Source organism: Schistocerca piceifrons, chromosome 7 (genome assembly GCF_021461385.2).
Source record: "Schistocerca piceifrons isolate TAMUIC-IGC-003096 chromosome 7, iqSchPice1.1, whole genome shotgun sequence".
Lineage (NCBI taxonomy): Eukaryota > Metazoa > Arthropoda > Insecta > Orthoptera > Acrididae > Schistocerca > Schistocerca piceifrons.
Genome location: NC_060144.1, coordinates 301,332,145 through 301,354,108, shown reverse-complemented (window position 1 = coordinate 301,354,108; position 21,964 = coordinate 301,332,145). Strand labels below are relative to the sequence as shown.

General features: G+C 44.9%; 1 protein-coding gene and 1 non-coding gene across 2 annotated transcripts in view; both read right to left on the bottom strand.

Annotated features, from left to right (window-relative positions):
* The window catches only part of LOC124805643 (fat-like cadherin-related tumor suppressor homolog), a gene marked incomplete at its 5' end in the record, with an annotated part of 863,745 nt that overhangs the window by 223,176 nt on the left and 618,605 nt on the right, over positions 1-21,964 (bottom strand). The window contains one exon of the mRNA XM_047266209.1: positions 9,951-10,012. Within this exon, the coding sequence (XP_047122165.1) occupies positions 9,951-10,012 (62 nt within the window). The remainder of the gene's footprint in view (positions 1-9,950; positions 10,013-21,964) is intronic.
* On the bottom strand, positions 632-706 carry Trnat-ugu. Its single transcript has one exon. It is a non-coding gene; the product is annotated as a tRNA-Thr (tRNA).

Below are 21,964 nucleotides of genomic sequence, written 5' to 3'. Positions count from 1 at the left end.
AGTTTGGTGGCCAGCGGAAGTGTTTAAACTAAAAGAAGTGTTCCTGGATCCACTCTGTAGCAATTCTGAACGTGTGGATTGTCGCATTGTCCTGCTGGAATTAACCAAGTCCGTCAGAACGCAGAATGCACGTGAATGGATGCAAATGATCAGACATGATGCTTACCTACGTGTCACCCGTCAGAGTCGTATCTAGACATATCTGGGGTCCCACATCACTCCAACTGCACACGTCAAACACCATTACAGAGCCTCCACCAGCTTGAACAGTCCACTGCGGACTTCCAGGGTCTATGGATTCATGAGGTTGTCTCCATATCCGACAGGTCCAACCACTCGATACAATTTGAAACGAGACTCGTCCAACCAGGCAACATGTTTACAGTCATCAACAGTCCAATGTCGGTGTTGACGGGTCCAGACGAGGCTTATAGCTTTGTGTCGTGCAGTCATCGATGATACACGAGTGGGCGTTTGGCATCGAAAGCCCATATCGATGTTGTTGATGGCTCAGCGTTGAAATCTACAACAATTTACGGAAGCGTTGCACTTCTGTCGTGTTGAACGATTCTCTTCAAGAATTAGAATTATATATTAATACCATATATCAACGGGGACAGGTGAAAATGTGTGCCCCGATCGGGACTCGAACCCGGGATCTCCTGCTTACATGGCAGACGCTCTATCCATCTGAGCCACCGAGGGCACAGAGAATAGTGCGACTGCAGGGACTATCTCGCCACGCCCCCGCGGGACCCACATTGTCACCTTATATGCCCACACACTACATTGGTAGTGTCACTATCCAAAACACTCATTACTCGTGGAAGACATTCTTACCAAGTCCCGTAAGAGTTCGGGTAAATATGTGTGCATCTGTACAAAAGAGGAAGGTCATGGCCGGTATTGTCAGAACTATATACTTATATGGATATGGTGCCTGTTCTTTCGGGTGTTGGGTAGGGACACTACGAACGTAGTGTGTGGACATATAAGGTGACAATGTGGGTCTCGCGGGAGGCGTGCGCGATAGTCCCTGCAGTCGCACTATCCTCTGTGCCCTGTCCTGTTCTTGCAGGGTCTTTTTCCGGCAGCAGAGATGCCGGAGATTTGATGTTTTACCGGATTACTGATATTCACGGTACACTCGTGGAATGGTCGTAAGTGAAAATCCCCACTTCATCGTTACCTTGGAGATTCTGTGTCCCATCGCTCATGCGGGGACTATAACACCATGCTCAGACTCACTTAAATCTTGATAACCTGCCATTGTAGCAGCAGAAACCGATCGAACTCCGACAGGCACTTGCTGTCTTATAAAGGCGTTGACGACCGCATCGCCGTATTTACATATTTCTGTATTTGAATACGCATTCCTATACCAGTTTCGTTGGCGCTCCACTGTAAGTGGGCTCCTACTGCCAAGTTCTTTGTAAATTTTACTCGATTTTCTAATCACTGAGAAAACATCACACACTTTCTCAACCCGTCAAGTACCATTTCGTTACCTCTTCCTCTTGTGTGTGCTTCACTCTTTTTGTCAGGTAGCGTATTTGATTAGTACTTACAATAAATCTAAATTTATCTTACCTATTCTCACGAAAGTTGCAGGAAATTCATTGAGCGAGGTGTTGCAGTACAGCACTTATCAGAGACTCAAAGCACCGTTTTGGAGCAGTAAGCTTTACGAAATGTAGTCTACACCATAACTCTCATACAGCTGGGTCATAATACATTTGCTGTTGTCGAGGTGGAAGTGTAGTTCCACAATGGACCTTCATTCCGAGGAGCGTAGCTCAAGTCTCCATCCACATTTAGGTTTTCTGTAGTTCCCCTTAACTGGTTCCAGTGCCCCTCCTCTGCCTCTGTAGGAAATTCTTAGAATATCTTAGATGTTAAGTTTCTCGCTGTTCTCATTTCTACTACTTCTCATTGCCTTCGTCTTTCTCCGATTTACTCTCAAACCATACTGTGTACTCATTAGATTGTTCATTCCGCTCAGCAGATCATTTAATTCTTCTTCACTTTCACTCAGGATAGCAATGTCATCAGCGAATCGTATCATTGATATCCTTCCACCTTGTATTTTAATTCCACTCCTGAACCTTTCTTTTATTTCCATCATTGCTTCCTCGATGTACAGATTGAAGAGTAGGGGCGAAAGGCTACAGCCTTGTCTTACACCCTTCTTAATACGAGCACTTCGTTCTTGATCGTCCACTCTTATTATTCCCTCTTGGTTGTTGTACACTTTGTATATGACCCGTCTCTTCCTATAGCTTACCCCTACTTTTTTCAGAATCTCGAACAGCTTGCACCATTTTCTATTGTCGAACGCTTTTTCCAGATCGACAAATCCTATGAAAGTGTCCTGATTTTTCTTTAGCCTTGCTCCCATTATTAGCCGTAACGTCAGAATTGCCTCTCTCGTCCCTTTACTTTTCCTAAAGCCAAACTGATCGTCACCTAGCGCATTCTCAATTTTCTTTTCCATTCTTCTGTGTATTATTCTTGTAAGCAGCTTCGATGCATGAGCTGTTAAGCTGATTGTGCGATAATTCTCGCACTTGTCAGCTCTTGCCGTCTTCGGAATTGTGTGGATGATGCTTTTCCGAAAGTCAGATGGTATATCGCCACATTCATATATTCTACACACCAACGTGAATAGTCGTTTTGTTGCCACTTACCCCAACGATTTTAGAAATTCTGATGGAATGTTATCTATCCCTTCTGCCTTATTTGACCGTAAGTCCTCCAAAGCTCTTTTAAATTCCGATTCTAATACTGGATCCCCTATCTCTTCTAAATCGACTCCTGTTTCTTCATCTATCACATCAGACAAATCTTCACCCTCATAGACGCTTTCAATGTATTCTTTCCACCTATCTGCTCTCTCCTCTGCATTTAAGAGTGGAATTCCCGTTGCACTCTTAATGTTACCACAGTTGCTTTTAATGTCGCCAAAGGTTGTTTTGACTTTCCTGTATGCTGAGTCTGTTCTTCCGACAATCATATCTTTTTCGATGTCTTCACATTTTTCCTGCAGCCATTTCGTCTTAGCTTCCCTGCACTTCCTATTTATTTCATTCCTCAGCGACTTGTATTTCTGTATTCCTAATTTTCCCGGAACGTGTTTGTACTTCCTCCTTTCATCAATCAACTGAAGTATTTCTTTTGTTACCCACGGTTTCTTCGCAGCTACCTTCTTTGTACCTATGTTTTCCTTCCCAACTTCTGTGATGGCCCTTTTCAGAGATGTCCATCCTCTTCAACCGTATTGCCTACTGCGCTATTTCTTATTGCTGTATACCTCCTCCTCTTGTGATTCTTGAACAAGGTATTAGCTATTACTAGCTGAAACTAGTTACAGAACTCAATTAGTCTTTCTCCTCTTTCATTCCTTGTCCCAAGCCCATATTCTCCTGTAACCTTTTCTTCTACTCCTTCCGCTAAAACTGCATTCCAGTCGCCCATGACTATTAGATTGTCGTCCCCCTTTACATACTGCATTACCCTTTCAATATCTGACCCCTACTATATCTAGATTGAGCCTTTGCATTTCCCTTTTCAGATTTTCTAGTTTCCCTACCACGTTCAAGCTTCTGACATTCCACGCCCCGACTCGTAGAACGTTATCCTTTCGTTGATTATTCAATCTTTTTCTCATGGTAACCTCCCCCTTGGCAGTCCCCTCCCGGAGATCCGAATGGGGGACTATTCCGGAATCTTTTGCCAATGGAGAGATAATGACACTTCTTCAATTACATGCCACATGTCCTGTGGATACACGTTACGTGTCTTTAATGCAGTGGTTTCCATTGCCTTCTGCATCCTCATGTCGTTGATCATTGCTGATTCTTCCGCCTTTAGGGGCAATTTCCCACCCCTAGGGCAAGAGAGTGCCCTGGACCTCTATCCGCTCCACCGCCCTCTTTGACAAGGCCGTTGGCAGAATGAGGCTGACTTCTTATGCTGGAAGTCTTCGGCCGCCAATGCTGATTATTTATCAAAATTTAGGCAGTGGCGGGGATCGAACCCGGGACCGAAGACGTTTTGATTATGAATCAAAGACGCTACCCCCCTTTTTTTTTGGGAAAAAAAAATTTTTTTTTTCAAAGCCAAACTCAAATTTCTTTTTCCTTTAAGAACAAATTGGGAGGAATAAATATACTGGTTTCTCCTTCCAGTAAACAAAAATGAGTCTCCTTCGTCTTGTCGGCGAAGAAGCAATCTTTTGGAACAAAAAAAGTTTCTCAAAGCCAAAATCAAATTTCTTTTTCCTTTAAGAACAAACTATGAGGAAGAAATAAGGAAAAGCTTTTTAAGTCGTCATGCGACTTGTAGTTAAAGTCTAGTTCTTACAGGAGCTCCTGAAGTGTATCCGCCTACAGCATGCCAGCTCGTCCAAACGTGTCTTCTCATGGCGTAGGCGTGAGTTCTGGGTAGCAGATCTATTCAGTTCGGTTCGTTTTATAAAGTTTTCAGCTTCTCAGGGCTTGGACGTTCCAGTTACTAGGTGGGTCATCGAAAGTGCTCCGTAAGAAATTAGAAAAATATTGTTTATAGCGTGGGTTGCGTATCAGGACGCAGTGTCGTTCGTTGAGATAAGTCCAATATCCTAGCGTAGACTTGTCGCCTGAAGTAAAAAGATAGCGGATCGTGTGGCCACAGATCCAATTCACAGAGTTAGTTTTGGCGGAGGGGTAGAAAGTCTTATCGGGGTACAAAAGCATGTGGACGTCGATCTGAGCCGGTGTCTGGCGAGTAAGAAACGCCAAAATTCGTCGCGCAAGTGTCCAGACGTCTAGCGCTGTGCCACAGTGGAACCGGTGGACATCCGTGTCATCCACGCCACAGTGGGTTCAGAGGGATGAATCGGCGAGATGGATGCGGTGCATACGATCTCGGTTAACTTGTTTGCCATTCACGGTGATGTACCACGCTGATTGAACGTCTGATTCGAGAAAACGCGCATGGATCGCCTTCCATATGTGTCGCCACACGTACTGTGGATACTTACGTTCGATGGGGTTGGACGGGCGGCACTGTTGTAACAATTCGGATACTGTTTTCGTGAGCTACAAACGTGTAAGTGGTAAGGACCGGTAGATATAACTGAACTCCAGGAAAAATCGTTGGATGTAATAAAAGGGGGTTGGAATGGTCGATATCAGTACTGGGGCGGACAAGGAGGCCGGTGCAAAGTTGTGAAGCAGGAGGCTAGTAAGGCTCTGCGGGCAACGATGCCAAAGTTTGAGTTGGGAGCTGACGTATAGTGCCTTGACACGAGTCGGCACGTGGATGAGTCCCACCCCGCCACGGTCTCGTGGCAGTGCAAGGGATTCATATTGCACCTTGAATAACATCCCCGAGCTGACGAAGGAGCCGAAAGCCATCAACAGTCGTCGCGCCAGGAGATTTGGGACTGGTAGTACTTGAGCCACGTGTGGTATACGGGAAGCATGATATATGTTCACGTATTGCGCGCGTTGGATAACGTCGAGAGCTCGTAGCCGGTGATCTGCGAGATTTGCTCTGATTGTCTGTAGCAAGCGTCTACCATTGATAGCCGCTGAGCGGCGCGGGTCTGCTGTGAAATCAAGTCCAAGACACCGTATTGTGGCGGCGACACTAAGGGGGGCAGCGCATCTCTCCGGCAAGCCCTCACCAATGAGCAGGACCTTGGATTTTGACACGTTGAGGCAGCTCCCCGACGCTTCGCCGTAAGTCGCCACCCATGTCAGTGCTGCTCGTACTTCATCTTCACTGCGCAGATATAGTACTATGTTGTCTGCGTAGGCTGTACAACAAAAACGGTGGCCTTGCACAGCCATGCCTTCCAAACGTTGGCGCATGCCCTGGAGCAGGGGTTCCAAGGCGAAAGCATACAAAATCGTGGAAAGAGGGCATCCTTGCCGTACAGATCGTGCGATGACCAGGGACGGTGTAAGACGACCATTGTACATGATTTTAGAGGTTGCACTACGCAACAGGCGCATAACCACTGTTACAATACCGTCAGGAAAACCCATATGCTGAAGAACTGTCCGTAAATAGAAGTGGTCAACACGGTCGAAAGCCTGGCTAAAGTCCAGTGAAGCCAAGGCGCCAGGGAGACGCTGATGATGCGCTAATGCTATCATGTCTCTGTAACGGCAAAGGGCCGTACGGATGTTGTTGTCGCCTCCTAGGGAAGTCTGGTCGCAGGATGTGACGTTAACGTGCGACCTTCTTGAGTCGCGATGCCAGTAGCCGTGTGAATATTTTCATGTCGCTGTTGAGCAAAGTAATTGGTCGATAGTCCTGGACCCTCGATAACCCGCGCGGTTTATGTACGGGGATAATAATTCCTTCTAGAAAGGCGCTCGGGACCACTGTCCTCGGTGACATCAGCTCTTGTGCGATTGCCGTCCACGTGGAAGCCAATAAATACTGAAAACTTTTATAAAATTCGATGGGTATACCGTCAGGTCCAGGAGACCTGTTATCGGAACCCGCCTTGATAGCATCTACCACTTCATCTGTGGTTACGTCATCTTGGAGGTCATGCACTGCATCCTCCGGAAGAGTGTTCGTAGTGAGCTGAGCGACTTCTGTGATCAGTGCTGCAGAATGCGGTATGGCTGCGTATAGCCCGGCAAAATGAGCATGGAGAGCACGACCGATGCTTTGTTGTGTGTCGTGCCGGCGCCCTTCCACATCAGTGAGGACTTGGATCAGAGCTCGTCGTCGTCGTTGTCTTTCCTGAAGGAGGTGGTACATCGACGGACGTTCTTGAGGGATTCGATTACAAGCTCGAGAACGGACTACAGTGCCTTCCAAGTTACGCCGCATGATCAGGGAGATCTGCGCCTTCGTGCGATGGACCATCGACTGCCGGGCTGGCGAGAAAGGCATCGTCGCACAGTCACGTAGAATGGTGTAGTAGAAGTGCAGGGTATTAGTTTGCCACGCCTTTAATTCCTTCCCAAAACTCATCAGAGTCTTCCTGAGGGTCGGCTTTGCGCAGGAGAGCCACCATGATAAGGTGGAGTCATAGGCTTCTCGACGATTGGTGGCAGCGTGCCCACGCTTCTTCGACCATACGGCGACAGTCTGAGGAGGTCAGGTGAGCGACATTGAGTTTCCACAGACCACGACTACGCCACACTTGCTGTCGGGCGAGAGTGACGTCACAGAGGTATGCATCATGGTCTGAAAAGGCCAAGGGCCAGACTTCCGCATGACGTGTGCCATCAGCAAGGGAGCGGGTAACGTAGATGCGATCTATGCGGCTTGACGAGTGAGAGGTGTAGAATGTACAGCCCGGTTGAATTCCGTGGAGCTTCTTCCATGTGTCAACAAGTCGGAGACGGTCGATGACCACTGAGAGAGATGCACAAGGGGAATGTCGCGGGAGTTGGTCCGCGGGCTCTTGTGTCGAGTTAAAATCCCCACCGAGTACCAAATCGTCCTGCGGACCGGTGAAGAGGGGTGTGACGCTTTCGGCAAAAAAAAGTTTGTCGGTCATGACGGCGGCCAGTGCCGGACGGAGCGTAGATATTAATAATACGCACGCCGAACAGTGTGAGGGCCATACCTCGCGCAGTGGGGAGGTAGATGACGTCCTCTGCAGGGAGGCCGTCGCGTAGCAGGATGGCGACGCCGCTACCGGTATCGGATGCGGGGGAAACATGGGCGTTGTATCCGGTGGGAACTAGGAAGTCAGCCACAAACACCTCTTGTAAGAGTGCTATATCCACATCCGCAGAGTAAATAGTGTCTCTGAACATGGCCAGTTTATGGGGGGCACGAATGGTGGCAAGATTCATCGTGGCGATACGATATTGCTGTGTGCGGCCATCCTCAGTATTTGCAGAACGTGCGGTAGAAGTAGCCGGCAGGTGGAGACCCGCCGGTGGTCCCGCAGTGGTGATAATTACTGGTGGGGCGCCAGCCCCAGTGTCGCCGAGGTGGACTCCTGTGCAGTCACGCTGGCAGTCTGTTCCGCTTCTTCTTCAACGTCATCGGCCCAGGAAGCTGACGACGTGGACATGTGACGGTCACGTACTTCCGGAACGGATGTTGTGGATTCCGCAACATGAGTGGCAGGGGGATCGCCGTCATCATTCGTTGAGAACGGCGAGGACACGTCCCTGGCTGGGAGAGTAGGCGTCACAGGAGGGGCTCCTGTTGCTGCCACATCGCGTGACTGGACGCAATGTGGGAGATCACCGTCAGACATCAGGTCAACATCTCGTGGGGCCGTCTGAGAAAGGGCGTCATCGGAAGGCGTTCGTCGTCGTTTCCTGTGTTTGCGAGGCGACCGCTGTCTTCTGATGTGGCCTTCTGAATCAGAATGTGGTCGCCCGTCGTCTGACGCCGAACCCGTCTGGACAAAGGCAGACGTCGGCGCGACACCGAGGTCGACGTCCATGGTTCCAACAGGAACATCGGTTTCGGTCTGCAAACCGGACGGTCCTGAAGCGAGCACTGGAGGTGACGCCGTGCTTGTGTCCTCGGCGCGTTGTGCTGCGGCGGGTGGCGTTGACGATGCTGCTGGCGCTATCGAGATTGGTACGACGGGGTCCTGTGCAACCTTGGCGTAGGTGATGGGTAAGGACGTGACCGTCGAAGCCTGGGTCTCTTCACGTAACGGCGTCTGTATTAAACGGCGGTGTAAGCATTCGGAACGTACATGTCCCTCCTGGCCACGTCCTGCGCACGTTCGTGGCTGTCCACCATACATGGCGATGGCCCTCACACCGCCAATCAGCAGGTACGATGGGACATGTTTCGTCAGCTCAATTTTTATTTGCCTGACGCCATTTAATACGGGGTAGGTCGTAAATGTTTGCCACTTCTCCGCGACGTGACCCAAGACGGTGCCATATGGTTGGAAAGCGGCAATGACCACATCCTGAGGCACCTCGAACGGGAGTTCAAACACCCGCAATGTCCGGAGACCGAATCCAGCATGGACGACTGTCACAGCACCCATATGTCCATCAGAGTGTTTAAATTTCAGTCCGGTGGCATGACGGTGAATTATGTCATTGCAAATTTCCTCCGTCGACATCTTGATGTAGACAACACTTCCAGTGATGGAAAAATGTATGCTGATTACGTCCTGGGGGTTCAAACGTAGATCCTCACGTATGAACTGTTCGACTTCGAAAGCTCTGGGTCGTGGATGTTCGGCCTGAAACGTTACTTTGATCGTTGCACGGCGGTACGAGTGCGCCATGGTGTACATTAGTACTGGACGCGATAGACACAAACACCGCGACGCGGAAGTAAACACCGCCAAGAGCGGAGCGTCACACGGCGCGCGGAGCAGCTCCGCACGCTAGCACGGCTGCGAGCCGACTCTCTTAGACCACGGTGACCTTTTCATGCATTACCAGCCCCAAATAATAATAGGTATCCTGACATCAGAGAAATCAACTTTTTCACTTCTTCCTAGCATGGTTGACAGATGGGACATTTTCTGCTGACCAGCCATGTTAACGATTCCATTTCTATCCGTTTTCTTTCAGTATCGTGTAGTTTCAGCTGTATGAGTTTACGCCATTAATTACGATACAGCCTGCATAGACGTAGAAACAACTCTATACTGACTAGATATTGGAACAACCCTTTACTGACTAGTGTTTTGACGTATACTAGAGACAGATACTTCGAACAGTAACGACAGAACTTAGTTGATTACGTAAACTTTCCCAGCTTATTAACTGATAGTGTTCTTGTCCGGTCTGCAACCGGAACATACAGTCATTTGACTCATATTTCAGCGGTCCACCTGAAGCTATATTCAGATGAAAAGATGGCAGCCTAGCCCGACGAATCGTTGAAATACTGCGTCAAAGTGTGATCCGGATGTAGATCCGCCAAGAATATAATCAAATAGTGACAGAATTTGCATAATAGTATACAAATATGTAATGGCTCATGTTACGGCGTCGACTTACCTCCAGAATATGCTCCGCCATGGTCTCCCTGTCTAGACGACGACTTGTTGTCTTTATCACGCCTGAAACAAAGAACATCGAATTATTATATTTCGTTTTTCGCTCATGAGGAACATGACAATACACCATGACCTTATCAGTAAATAATGTCAGAACTTGCACTTATATGGATACAGAGCTGTAAATATTTGTTTTTGTGCCTACAATAATTTCTGCAACCATTGTGCACTGCACATGACCAATTCGAACGATTATTCTAGCTTTATGCTATGTGGAATAAAGTACCAACGAGAAATTTCCAGCCAAAGTGATGATAACTTTCTAAAACGTGGTAAATTATGAAGGAAGAGGAGAGAAATGTGCCCTAAAGCTAATCTGAAGGAATTAATTTAAGCAGCAGTCTTGGAGAACGAAAACAAAAATACCATGAAAACAACATTTCTTTTCACAACGTTTACAGAAACTGTCCGGTCACTTCCGGAGACAATTTAACTCTTAAGCCTCAGAAAAATAATCAAGATACGATCATAGGATTTTTCAACCTGGAAGAAGCGTTCGAAGATGTAAATTGGTGCAAATGTTCGAAACTTTGACAAAAATATGGGTAAGCTGTAGGGAAAAACGGATAATATACAACTTCCACAAGAACGAAGAGATAACAATAACTATGGAAGACCATGAACGAAATGCTCGAGTTAAAAAGGATGTAAAGATAGGGATGAAGTCTTTCGCCCTAGTGTTCAATCTATACATCAAAGAAGCGATTACAGTTATAAAATAAAGATTCAAGAGTAGGATTAAAATTGAAGGTTAAAAGATATTAATGAGAAGATTCACTGATGACATTGGAATCCTCCGTTAAAGTGAAGAATAATTACAGGATCTGTTGATTGGAATGAACAGCCTAATGAGTACAGAGTATAAAATGAGAGTAAATCGGAGAAAGATGAAAGTAATGGGAAGTAGCAGAATTGAGAACAGCGAGAAACTTAACATCAAAATTCCCGATCACGAAGTAGTAGTAGTAGTAGTAGTAGCTTTATTCATCCGTAGCTCTCTTTTTACAAGGATATAGGACATGTCAAAATATTTACAAGTTTAGACCAATTTCAAATAAGCTAATTCGTATACACATACATTTACAGACTTCTAGATAGAGACAATCATTAGATTTACTCCTGGTATACAATACTTTCTTTTACAAATAACTTATTAACCAATGTAATGCCTCACTGTTCATTCATATCTCACTATCAGTCACTGCACATACTATACGCAAAGGAAAAAAACCTAGTGTGAAGGAGTTACGTGGAATGTTGGGGTTTTATAATCATTATTTTTATTTATTTGTTTAATATTTTTTAACCAAACCCCTAGTCTGTTGAGACCTGAGTTTCTGCTGCCATATACAATTTTCAAACAACTTATGGGAATTCAGCCAGGTAACATTTACAGCGACCGCCGATATCTCAGCGGGAATACACCCCGCCATTTTCAAGTTTGTGCCTTGAAAATGGCGGGATGTATTCCAGCCGAAATATCGGCGGTTGCTGTAAATGTTACCTGGCTGAATTCCCTTCTTTGTTTTATCTAAGTAAGCCTTCAATGTATAAAATGTATTACATAACAGGTACTTTTTAGCTGCCTTCTTAAATATGTGTATTTTTGCAATTTCTTTAATCTCTTTTGGTAATTTATTGTACAGTTTTATTCCTCGGTAGAAAACGCTGTTATGAGTTTTATGTTTATTTTTTCTTGGTTAAATGTATGTTGAGTCTAGTTCTTGTCCCATGGTTATGGACACAGCTATTTGTGCAGTAATTACCAATGTTATTTTTGATGTCTACAACTGACTGGTAAATGTATTCACATGGAGCATTTACAATCCCCAGTGTTTTGAACAGATCTTTAGAACGAGCTCGACTAGTATTTTTGGTTATTATTCTTAAGGCTCTTTTCTGGAGTTTAAAAAGTGTTTTTATATTTTGTGCATTTTTCGCCAAAAAAGAATGCGACAGCTAAGAATTGAGTGTACATATGAATAGTATGTAACTAAAATACACTGCATGTTACACACAAGTAGCTTTGTGTGTTCACACCACTTCAACTGAGAATCAATATTCATTCCTACAAATTTTGCCTTTATTACACAGTTTAAAAAGATGCCATCTACATTTAATTTAACAATGTCATTTTCTCTCTTCAAAATGAAATTCCTGGCATTAGTTTTCTTTATCTTCAATGTCACTTTATTGCTTATTGACCAATTGTAAACTTCCTTGAAAATCTGATTTGCTTTCTCTGCAAGGAGTTCTCTTGTTTACTCAGTGACTATAATACTGCTGTCATCAGCGCAAAGAATTTTTTCACCGTGAGTAACATTACTGGGAAAGTCATTGATGTACATGAGGAATAGTATTGGTTCTAATAGGTTAAGTCAAGGAATTCTGCTTTGTAGGCATGAAAATAAACCATGATGAACGGAGCAAGGAGGACATAAAAAGCAAACTAGCACTGGAAAAACGGCACCCCTGACCAAGAGAAATCTACTAGTATCAACCATAGGCCTTAATTTGAGGAAGAAATTTCTGGGAACGTGCGCTTAGATCATACCGTTGTATGGCAGTGAAACACAGGCCGCGGAAAACTGGAACAGAAGAGATTCAAGACATTTGAGATGTGGTGCTACAGAATAATGTTGAAAATTAGGTGAACTGATAAGGTAAGGAAAGAGGAGGTTCAACTCAGAATAGTCGAGGAAAGGAATACATGGAAAACACTGACAAGAAGAAGGGACAGGCTGACAGGGCATTTGTTAAGACACCAGGGAATAACTTCCATGGTACGAGAGGGAGCTGTAGAGTGTAAAAACTGTAGAGAAGGACAGAGAGTGGAATACGTCCAGCAAATAAGTGAGGATGTGGGTTGCAAGTGCTACTCTGACGTGAACAGCTTGGCACAGGAGAGGAATTTGTGGTGGATGGGCCGCTTCAACTGAGCCAAAGGGCTGATGAGAGAGAGAGAGAGAGAGAGAGAGAGAGAGAGAGAGACCGCAGGTCCGCTGTTTCTGATGACATAAACGATTTTGGAGACAATCTAAGCAGCCAACTTAGATTGTTTCAGATGATGCAGTCATTTACTGTCTTGTAAAGTTATCAAATGATCAAAACCAATTGCAAAATGATTTAGAAAAGGTAAGTGTGTAATGCGAAACGTGGCGCAAGTGTGAAGTCGTCCACATGAGTAACAAATAGAATTCGCTAAATTTCGGTTACACAAGAAATCACACAAATCTAAAGGCCGCCAATTCAACTAAATACTTAGGGGGCACGGTTATGAATAATTTAAACTAAATACGTAGGGGAAACAATTACAGATAATTTAAAGTGGAATGGACAGATAGATAATATTATGGGGAAAGCAAACCAAAGACTGCCATTTATTGGCAGAACTCGCGAAAATGTAAAGAGGCTGCTTACACTACGCTTGTCCGCCTTCTGGAGTATTGCTGTGCGTCGTGGGATCCGCTTCGTTAGAACTGACAGAGAACATTGAAAAAGTCTAAAGAAGAGCAACTCGTTTTTCATTATCGCGAAATAGGTGATAGCGTGAGACGGATTTGATACGCGAATTACAGTGCCAATCATTAAAACAAAGACTTTTATCGCTGCAGCAGCACCTTCTCATGACATTTCAATCACCAACTGCCTCCTCAGAGTGTGAAAATATTTTGTTATTGGCCGCCTACGTAGGGAGAAATGATCATCACAATAAAATAAGAGAAAGCAGAGCTCACACGGAAAGATTTCAGTGTTCCTCCCGCGCGTTGATCGAGGATGGAACGTAGAAAAGTAGCCTGCAGGTAGTTCGATGAACACACTGCCAGGCACTTAAGTTGTGAGTTGGAGAGCAATCATGTAGACGTAGGTGAACTAATGCCTTGTTCTCAAGTGCTGTTAGTACAGATCTAACTGAAATAGATTCAAAAGCGTTATCAAAACTACGAATATCAGACACCGTTTTATGCACCATCAGAAATTTTGCAGTAGTTACCCTAGTAGCTACGTGTTCCATGGGTCACAACGCACGATGTACCTTACGGCATAGTCAGTTTATACAATATTAATTTAACTGCTATTTAGATACTGCTACATGATCATGATCAATAGATAAAAAAATGTCGTGTGACTAGGGCCTCCCGTCGGGTAGACCGTTCGCCGCCGGGTGCAAGTCTTTCGATTTGACGCCACTTCGGCGACTTGTGCGTCGATGGGGATGATGATGATTCGGACGACACAACACCCAGTCCCTGAGCGGAGAAAATCTCCGACCCAGCCGGGAATAGAACCGGGGCCCTTAGGATAGACATTCTGTCGCGCTGACAGCTATCGGGGGCGACACGATCTATAGATGATTTCACGTAAGAAAAAAACATTTAGTTTCATCACACAAGTAATTATGTAACACTCTTGCACTAAATAAAAATAAATAAGGAAATAAAAATTATTCTGTGGAAAAAAGCAGTTGTGCTGAAGTAACTACTACTTTCACATTTAGGTTTGTTATATACCAAGCGTTTAACAGCACTGGGTAAAGGATCATAAAGGATCAAAATTTTGGTAGCTGCTATATTCACACATTTCTGAGCTATAATCAGATTAAATGACGAGCAACGACGATAGTTTCTTCTTTTAGTGCTGTAATTTCGAATGTCATTATTTCCTCCGGACTCTAAGGATTATTTACAACAAAAGTTACGAGAGTAAATACACTGAGGAAAAAATCGCAAGACCAAAAAATAATTAATGTCGAGTAATGAAATTTCGGAAATACATTTGTCTAGGTAATATACGTACATGATTAACGTATCAGGACCACAGATTAATGAACGCGCAAGCTAAGCCATTGTAGATGTGTAATGCTGATACAATATTAGCCGGCCGCGGTGGCCGAGCGGTTCTAGGCACTTCAGTCCGGAACCGCGCGACTGCTACGGTCGCAGGATCGAATCCTGCCTCGGGCAGGGATGTGTATGATGTCCTTAGGTTAGTTAGGTTTAAGTAGTTCTAAGTTCTACGGGACTGATGACCTCAGATGTTAAGTCCCACAGTGCTCAGAGCCATTTGAACCATTTTTTTGGTACAATATTAACCGGTGTAACCGCCAGAATGTTGAATGCAAGCATGCAGACGTCCATGCACAGTGTTAACATGCGCCAGATATCAATTTGTGGGATGGAGTCCCATGCCTGTAGTACTTGGTCGGTCAACACAAGGGCGGTTAATGCTGTTTGCAGATGTCGCTGGTTTTCGTCCGATGATATCCTGTATGTTGCTCGATTGGAGACAGATATGGTGATCGATCAGGCCCAGCAACATGAAGACACTCTGTGGAGCATGTTGGGTTACAACAGCGGTATGTGGGCGAGCGTTATCCTGATGGGAAAAAGCCCCTGGAATGCTCTTCATGAATGGCAGCACAACAGGTCGAATCACTATACTGACGTACAAACGTGCAGTCAGGGTGCGTGGGATAACCACGAGAGTGCTCCAGGTATCATACCGAATCGCACCTCAGACATAACTCCAAGTGTAGGCCTAGTGTGTCTAGCAAGCAGACAGGTTGATTGCAGGCCCTCAAATGACCTCCTCCTAATAAATATACGACCATCACTGGCACCGAAGCAGAACCAGAGTTCACCAGAAAACACAATAGTCCTCCACCCAGCCCTCCAATGAGCTTTCGCCGGCCGGAGTGTCCGAGCGGTTCTAGGCGCAACAGTCTGGAACCGCGCGACCGCTACGGCCGCAGGTTCGAATCCTGCCTCGGGCGTGGATGTGTGTGATGTCCTAAGCTTAGTTACGTTTAACTAGTTCTAAGTTCTAGGGGACTAATGACGTCAGAAGTTAAGTCCCATAGTGCTCAGAGCCATTTGAACCTTTTTTTCCCTAATGAGCTTTCGCCTGACACCAATGAAGTCCCAAATTGCGGTGGTTTAGGGTCAGTGGAATGCGCAATACAAAGCTCGTGGGTCGGAGCTGTTCTGAAGTAACCGATTCGTAGCAGTTCGTTGTGCCATTGTGATGCCAAGAGGCTGCCTAAACTGCTTCTGCAGATGCGGTACGATGCGCCACAGTCATACGCCGAAAACGATGCTGTTCCCTTTTTCGAGTGCTACATGGCCCTTTGTAGCCCGAACTTCTTGCTACCATACCTTTTCGTAATCACCGCTGACAGGCAGTAGTCATTTACAGTGGCTATATTTCTGCCGAGTCTTTCTGAAGTTTCGCAGAAGAAACATCCAAATTATTGTTGCCCTGTTAAACGACCTCGTTCGAACCCAGTGAGGTGTTTATAATTGCGTCTTGGCGTCTTAATGGCTTTCTTGACTAACGTCAATTCACCAAGTCCAATCTCAAAGGTAACAAACGCTCATGACTGTTACAGCGTGTATTTAAAGCAAATCTGATCTGCATCCTCACAGTGGCGCAACGAGCGCCATTCTTATGCGGCTGGCGCAAAATTTGAATAGATGTCGTCTTTTAGGTATAGAAACACACCTACGAACTTTTGTTCATGTTGCACAATTCCTTCTTGGTGCTGAAATTGTTTCCTCGTCAATGTATGTACTCGATGATGTAGTTAAAACACACAACTCCTTGAACAGTAGTAGCAAAGATAGCCGAGGGTGGGTACCACATACTGATCTAACGGCACGTTTTTGTGCACTAAACAGTTACTTTCTTAAAGACGATATCCCAGTACACAATCCCATACGACTTTACTGATTGGAAAGTGGAAAAGTGTACTAACTTACTGCTTTATGTCTCTCCAAGGCTATCAATGAAAGGAAGCGCAGAAGAGACTGAACTGAGCTACTTAAGAAGCTATACAAAATGTTATTTTTCTTTAATTGGTTTAAATTCTCATCTAAATGTAAATATATTTTTTTTGTTGATTGTGTCTTTCCTAATTTAAATTTATCACTAGTGTTGTACCCATTGACGTGCAGAATTAAATATGCTGTACTTTATTTGAATTAAGAGTAAAAGTCCATTTGTAGAAAACGAGTCAATAATCCTTCTAAACACTTTACATACAGATCGACTTTCCGAGTAGCAATAAAACATACACTATTGGTTTGTTAACTCAGACACTGTAAGTAAACCGTAATTTCTGAGTTTCAGCAACTCACTTCCTGTAATTTTTTGATTAAAGTGAAACTCATATATTGATCGTCTTATTTATGGATTAATGAGACTACGCGGGTGCTTTCAAGCACCATTAAAAACCATCCATAAAATACCAGCTGATCTTTACAATCTACAGTGGTTTCGTTAAGTAATTCTGTTTTACATGCCACTAGTGAGGTTACGTTCAGTAATGACGAATAATTAAATTAGGGCTGGAACATAAAAGGTTATCAAGAGAGTCCCTAAAATCTTATTTCCAGGATTTGTGCGAGCAGACGTTTTATACTTTCGTGTTCGGTGTGTGGGAATTTTGTGCTGTCGTGGCATGTGAGTAGTTTAACTTCCAGCACCTTAGATGTTATTATGCTTCTGAAAATTGTTCGTATTTTATGATAGCGGCGAAGGAAAAATAAAAAAAGGATAGAGAGATTTTACAGTCACGTCACCCAGTATAAAATGAGAAATTTAATAGCTTATTATAGAGGACCCAGACTATACCTGGTTTAGACTAGTCCAATTCACAGGGAATTTATTTTTACAGAGACTGCAGATTCCCATCAGAATAACTAACAAAGAATAATGGGATACAATATTACCTGTTGCCCTGGAAGGCGTTGCCGCTAATGTGGTACAGCGGTAATTTAACGTTTCTCAGAACCGTGTAAATTCTTCTTAGCCTGCGAGAGGAAATATCGCCGCTGGTGCCATTAACGGCGTTTTCACAACTTTATCACGATATGAATATCAATGGGAGCTGCATTATTAATGGTTAGCAAGTTTGTGAAGTTGGCGCATTCGCCGCGGACGGGCGGCTAACGACGTTGCACGCTGTGAAGGATCGTTTATTTTCGAGATCTGCGGGTCCAAGAAACTCCGCAAGAAATACGAAAAAAAACTTGGTCAGGAATCAGAGATAAAAGGATTCACATAAAACGCTGACATTCTCCTATAAATAGCTAACAACTTTCCCTTTACAAAGACTGATTCACGAAACAACACGATACATGTGGTACTCAGTCACTCCGGTGCCTAAAGCGATAGTTTGCTAAATTACGTTACGTAGAATTCTCCGTGAGCTTGTGAAATCAAACGTAAACATCTTGAATTATTTCTTCCTTTCTTCTGTCGGTCTTCATCAGTTCCCCTTGGGTAGACGATTTTAATTCTTTGGATGACAGCATAAGCTGAATCACTGCACTTCTATGGCACATACACTGTATGACTGCAGCCATAAGAATTTATTTTTATTTATTTATTGCGCTTTTCATTCTCTACTCTAAGAAGCATGAAGTTTGAGATCCGGCCCATTATAGAGCCGCTGCGTCTGGACAGACGAAGATCTGTTACAGCATTCGCCTGCTAACCAAGGGAAACCTTCCTAGACCTTGGTCAGAAGCGGGGCATTACGACTACTGCAGTTTATTTCTGAGACAATGTCATCAACAGTCTCAGACAAAAATTAAAACTGTGTGTGTGTGTGTGTGTGTGTGTGTGTGTGTGTGTGTGTGTGCACTACAAGAAAAGAGAAGACTGAAACAGTCAAATTGCAGCATCACCACCAATTGCAGATTAGATTCTGCCCAACGTAGTTCGTTATGGTCACCTAACGTTTCTTTCCCTTTTTCGTGTTTGTCCAAGTTTAACACCTCACCGTCAGTGTGGCTATTGTTTTGAAGAATTTAATAACTGTCTGAGTGGGGTGCCCTGTTTTTAAATTCCTACTCAGTGCTCCACATGCTTGTTTCTATTAGACATTTTTCTTTACATCTACGCTTTGAAAATGCGCGATGTCACATCCAAAGAGTCCAAAATGCAAGACATTTTGCAGGGTTTAACTGGAATATAGCGGACTCATCTACGAAGTCGTTCTGTTTGGTCGGGACCTGGGAGCGATTTTGCGGAGGTGGGGTGGCGTGGGAGGGGGGGGGGAGAGGGGGGAGAGAAAAAGGGAGACACAATATTCTTACGAAAATCTGTGACTGCTGTGTCTCATGATGTCATTCACACAGTTATTTTGCGGGGCTAGTGTAATATTAAAGATTCGTACGATGAGTCCTCAGATGTTTCTCTTCTTTTCTGCGTTCTTTAAAATCTGTAATTATTTTCGTTTCTTCCTTCTGCAGAACTACGTTTCTTATCTTGCATGACATGACCGTGATCTCATTAACCTGAAAGTGCTCTGTGAGAGTCTGAAATTATTTTCTTGTAAATTTTTCTCGCACTCCTAATAATGAATTCAACTGCAACTTCAGTGAATGTTTTTGGATAAAGAGAACTACTTTTAGGCATTTTTACCGTGTCGTGTGATGGATAGACTCATATGCATTCTGAGTTTCACAAGTAGTGACCCGTTTTGACCGTTAAACGAAGCACGAGAAGTACCGCATATTGCGTACGTGAGTAATACTGTGTCAATGAAAGTGCAACTATAATTTTCTAATGAAACAGAATCTGAAATATCATATAATGCGAAAATTAATTTATTTTCACCAACTTCCTTTCTACGGATGTGCTTAACGCCAGGCTTGGATCCCGTACCTCGTTAAAATATTTGCAGAACCGTTTGTAAATACTGCCGGAAAAAAATGCAAGACCCTCAAAGGCAAGGTCATTCTACTGACAAGTGAGGTGACAGGTAGCTCATCATTGTCGGATTATATGATAAATTCAGTCCAAATGAAACACACATGTTACAGTAAAGGGTGTCCAAGCAGTCGCATCAATACACAGCGTATCCTCCTGTCGCGGCAAGACAGTTGTCCATTTCCGCAAGGTTGTGAAGGTGCCGAATGCCATCCTATGATAGGCTACCCCAAGCATCTTGCGCCTTCTTGCAATTCGGCAATGGTTCTTGCAGTCCCTGGAAACAACTAAGTTCTCACTTCATCATGTGCCACACGTCTTCATTTAGCATCAAATCTCGTGATCCAGGGCAGCAAATGTACTGGACGTGCATTGTCCTCCCGAAAAAACACATCACTTTCCTGTCGAAGAAATGGCAGTAGCATGGGGATAACATCCTGTGCAATGTAGTGGCGACTGGTTCTTTAGCCTGCAGAAACACCAAATGTGACCGAGGGTTGTAACATGCCCCCCCACCCCACACACACACACGCCATGAAGCCTGGTAAGCGACCTGCGTGTAGTGGTCGAATGCGCCCTGGAATAGGCAGTTCACCAGGTCTGCTCCGTACACACGTACGTCCATCACCTGCATACAGACTGGACATAATGTCTTCACTGAAGACAACAGAGCGCCAATCCACTTTCCAGTCAGATCTTTCACGGTAGCCACGTTTGGCGGTGTCGTGGCGTCACGGTAGCCTGGCCGGAGGCACATGGTTCCCAATGGTCCCTGCTGAGACAATAGGTGTAACATGTGCCTGGATTTCGTCCCTGGATGGTGTTCGGTCGGCCACTGCTGGTCTCACAATTCGTCGATCTTGACGTGTATCTGTACTACGCGGACGTCCAGAAGCTGTTCTACACGTATGGCAATGGACCACAGACCGCTGCTGAAAGCACCGACACACCACCGATACACTGTGCCCAACATGTGCAGCAATCCGTGGATACGTCCATCCAGCACCCTGCAGGCCCAGAATGCGACCGAGTTCAAATGGGTGAAGCTGTCAACAGGAGTATGTACTCGTCGGTAGCGTATGGGTCTATCTTAGAATGAATGGTGCAAACAGGGTTCACCTCCAAATTCAGCACAGTTACTGCCCGCAGAGTGAAAACATATAGGGTGTACAGACAGGTCCCTGAGCGCCATCAGATTGCCGATGAGCGTGACGAATGAATCACTAGCACTGCAACCCCACAATATGCATTTACACTACTGACCATTAAAATTCATCGACCAAAAGAAATGCAGATGATAAACGGGTATTCATTGGACAAATATACTAGAACTGACATGTGATTAAATTTTCACGCACAGATCCTGAAAAATCAGTACCCAGAACAACCACCTCCGGCCGTAATAACGGCCTTTGTACGCCTGGGCACTGAGTCAAACAGAGCTTGGATGGCGTGTACAGGTACAGCTGCACCTTCAACACAATACCACAGTCCATCAAGAGTAGTGACTGGCGTATGGTGACGAGCCAGTTGCTCGGCCACCATTGACCAGACGTTTTCAGTTGGTGACAGATCTGGAGAATGTGTTGGCCAGAGCAGCAGTCCAACATTTGCTGTACCCAGAAAGGCCCGTACAAGACCTGAAATATGCGGTCGTGCATTATCCTGCTGAAATGTAGGGTTTCGCAGGGATCGAATGACGGGTAGAGCCACGGGTCGTAACACATCTGAAATGTAACGTCCACTGTTCAAAGTGTCGTCAATGCGAACAAGAGGTGACCGAGACGTGTAACCAATGGCACCTCATACCAACACGCCGGGTGATATGCCAGTATGGTGACGAATACACGCTTCCAATGTGCGTTCACCGAGATGTCGCCAAACACGGATGCGACCATCATGATGCTGTAAACAGAACCTGGATTCAGACGAAAAAATGACGTTCTGCCATTCCTGCATCCAGGTTCGTCGTTGAGTACACCATCGCAGGTGCAGCGATGGTCTCCGAGCTGATGGTCCATGCTGCTGCAAACGACGTCGAACTGTTCGTGAATGCGTTTTATTGGCAGGACACTTAGAGAATGTAACAGACCTACTAAGGAGACAGCCTACACTACGCTTGTCCGTCCTCTTTTAGAACACTGCTGCGGGGTGTGGGATCCTTTCCAGATAGGACTGACGGAGTGCATCGAAAAAGTTCAAAGAACGGCGGCACGTTTTGTATTACAGCGAAATATG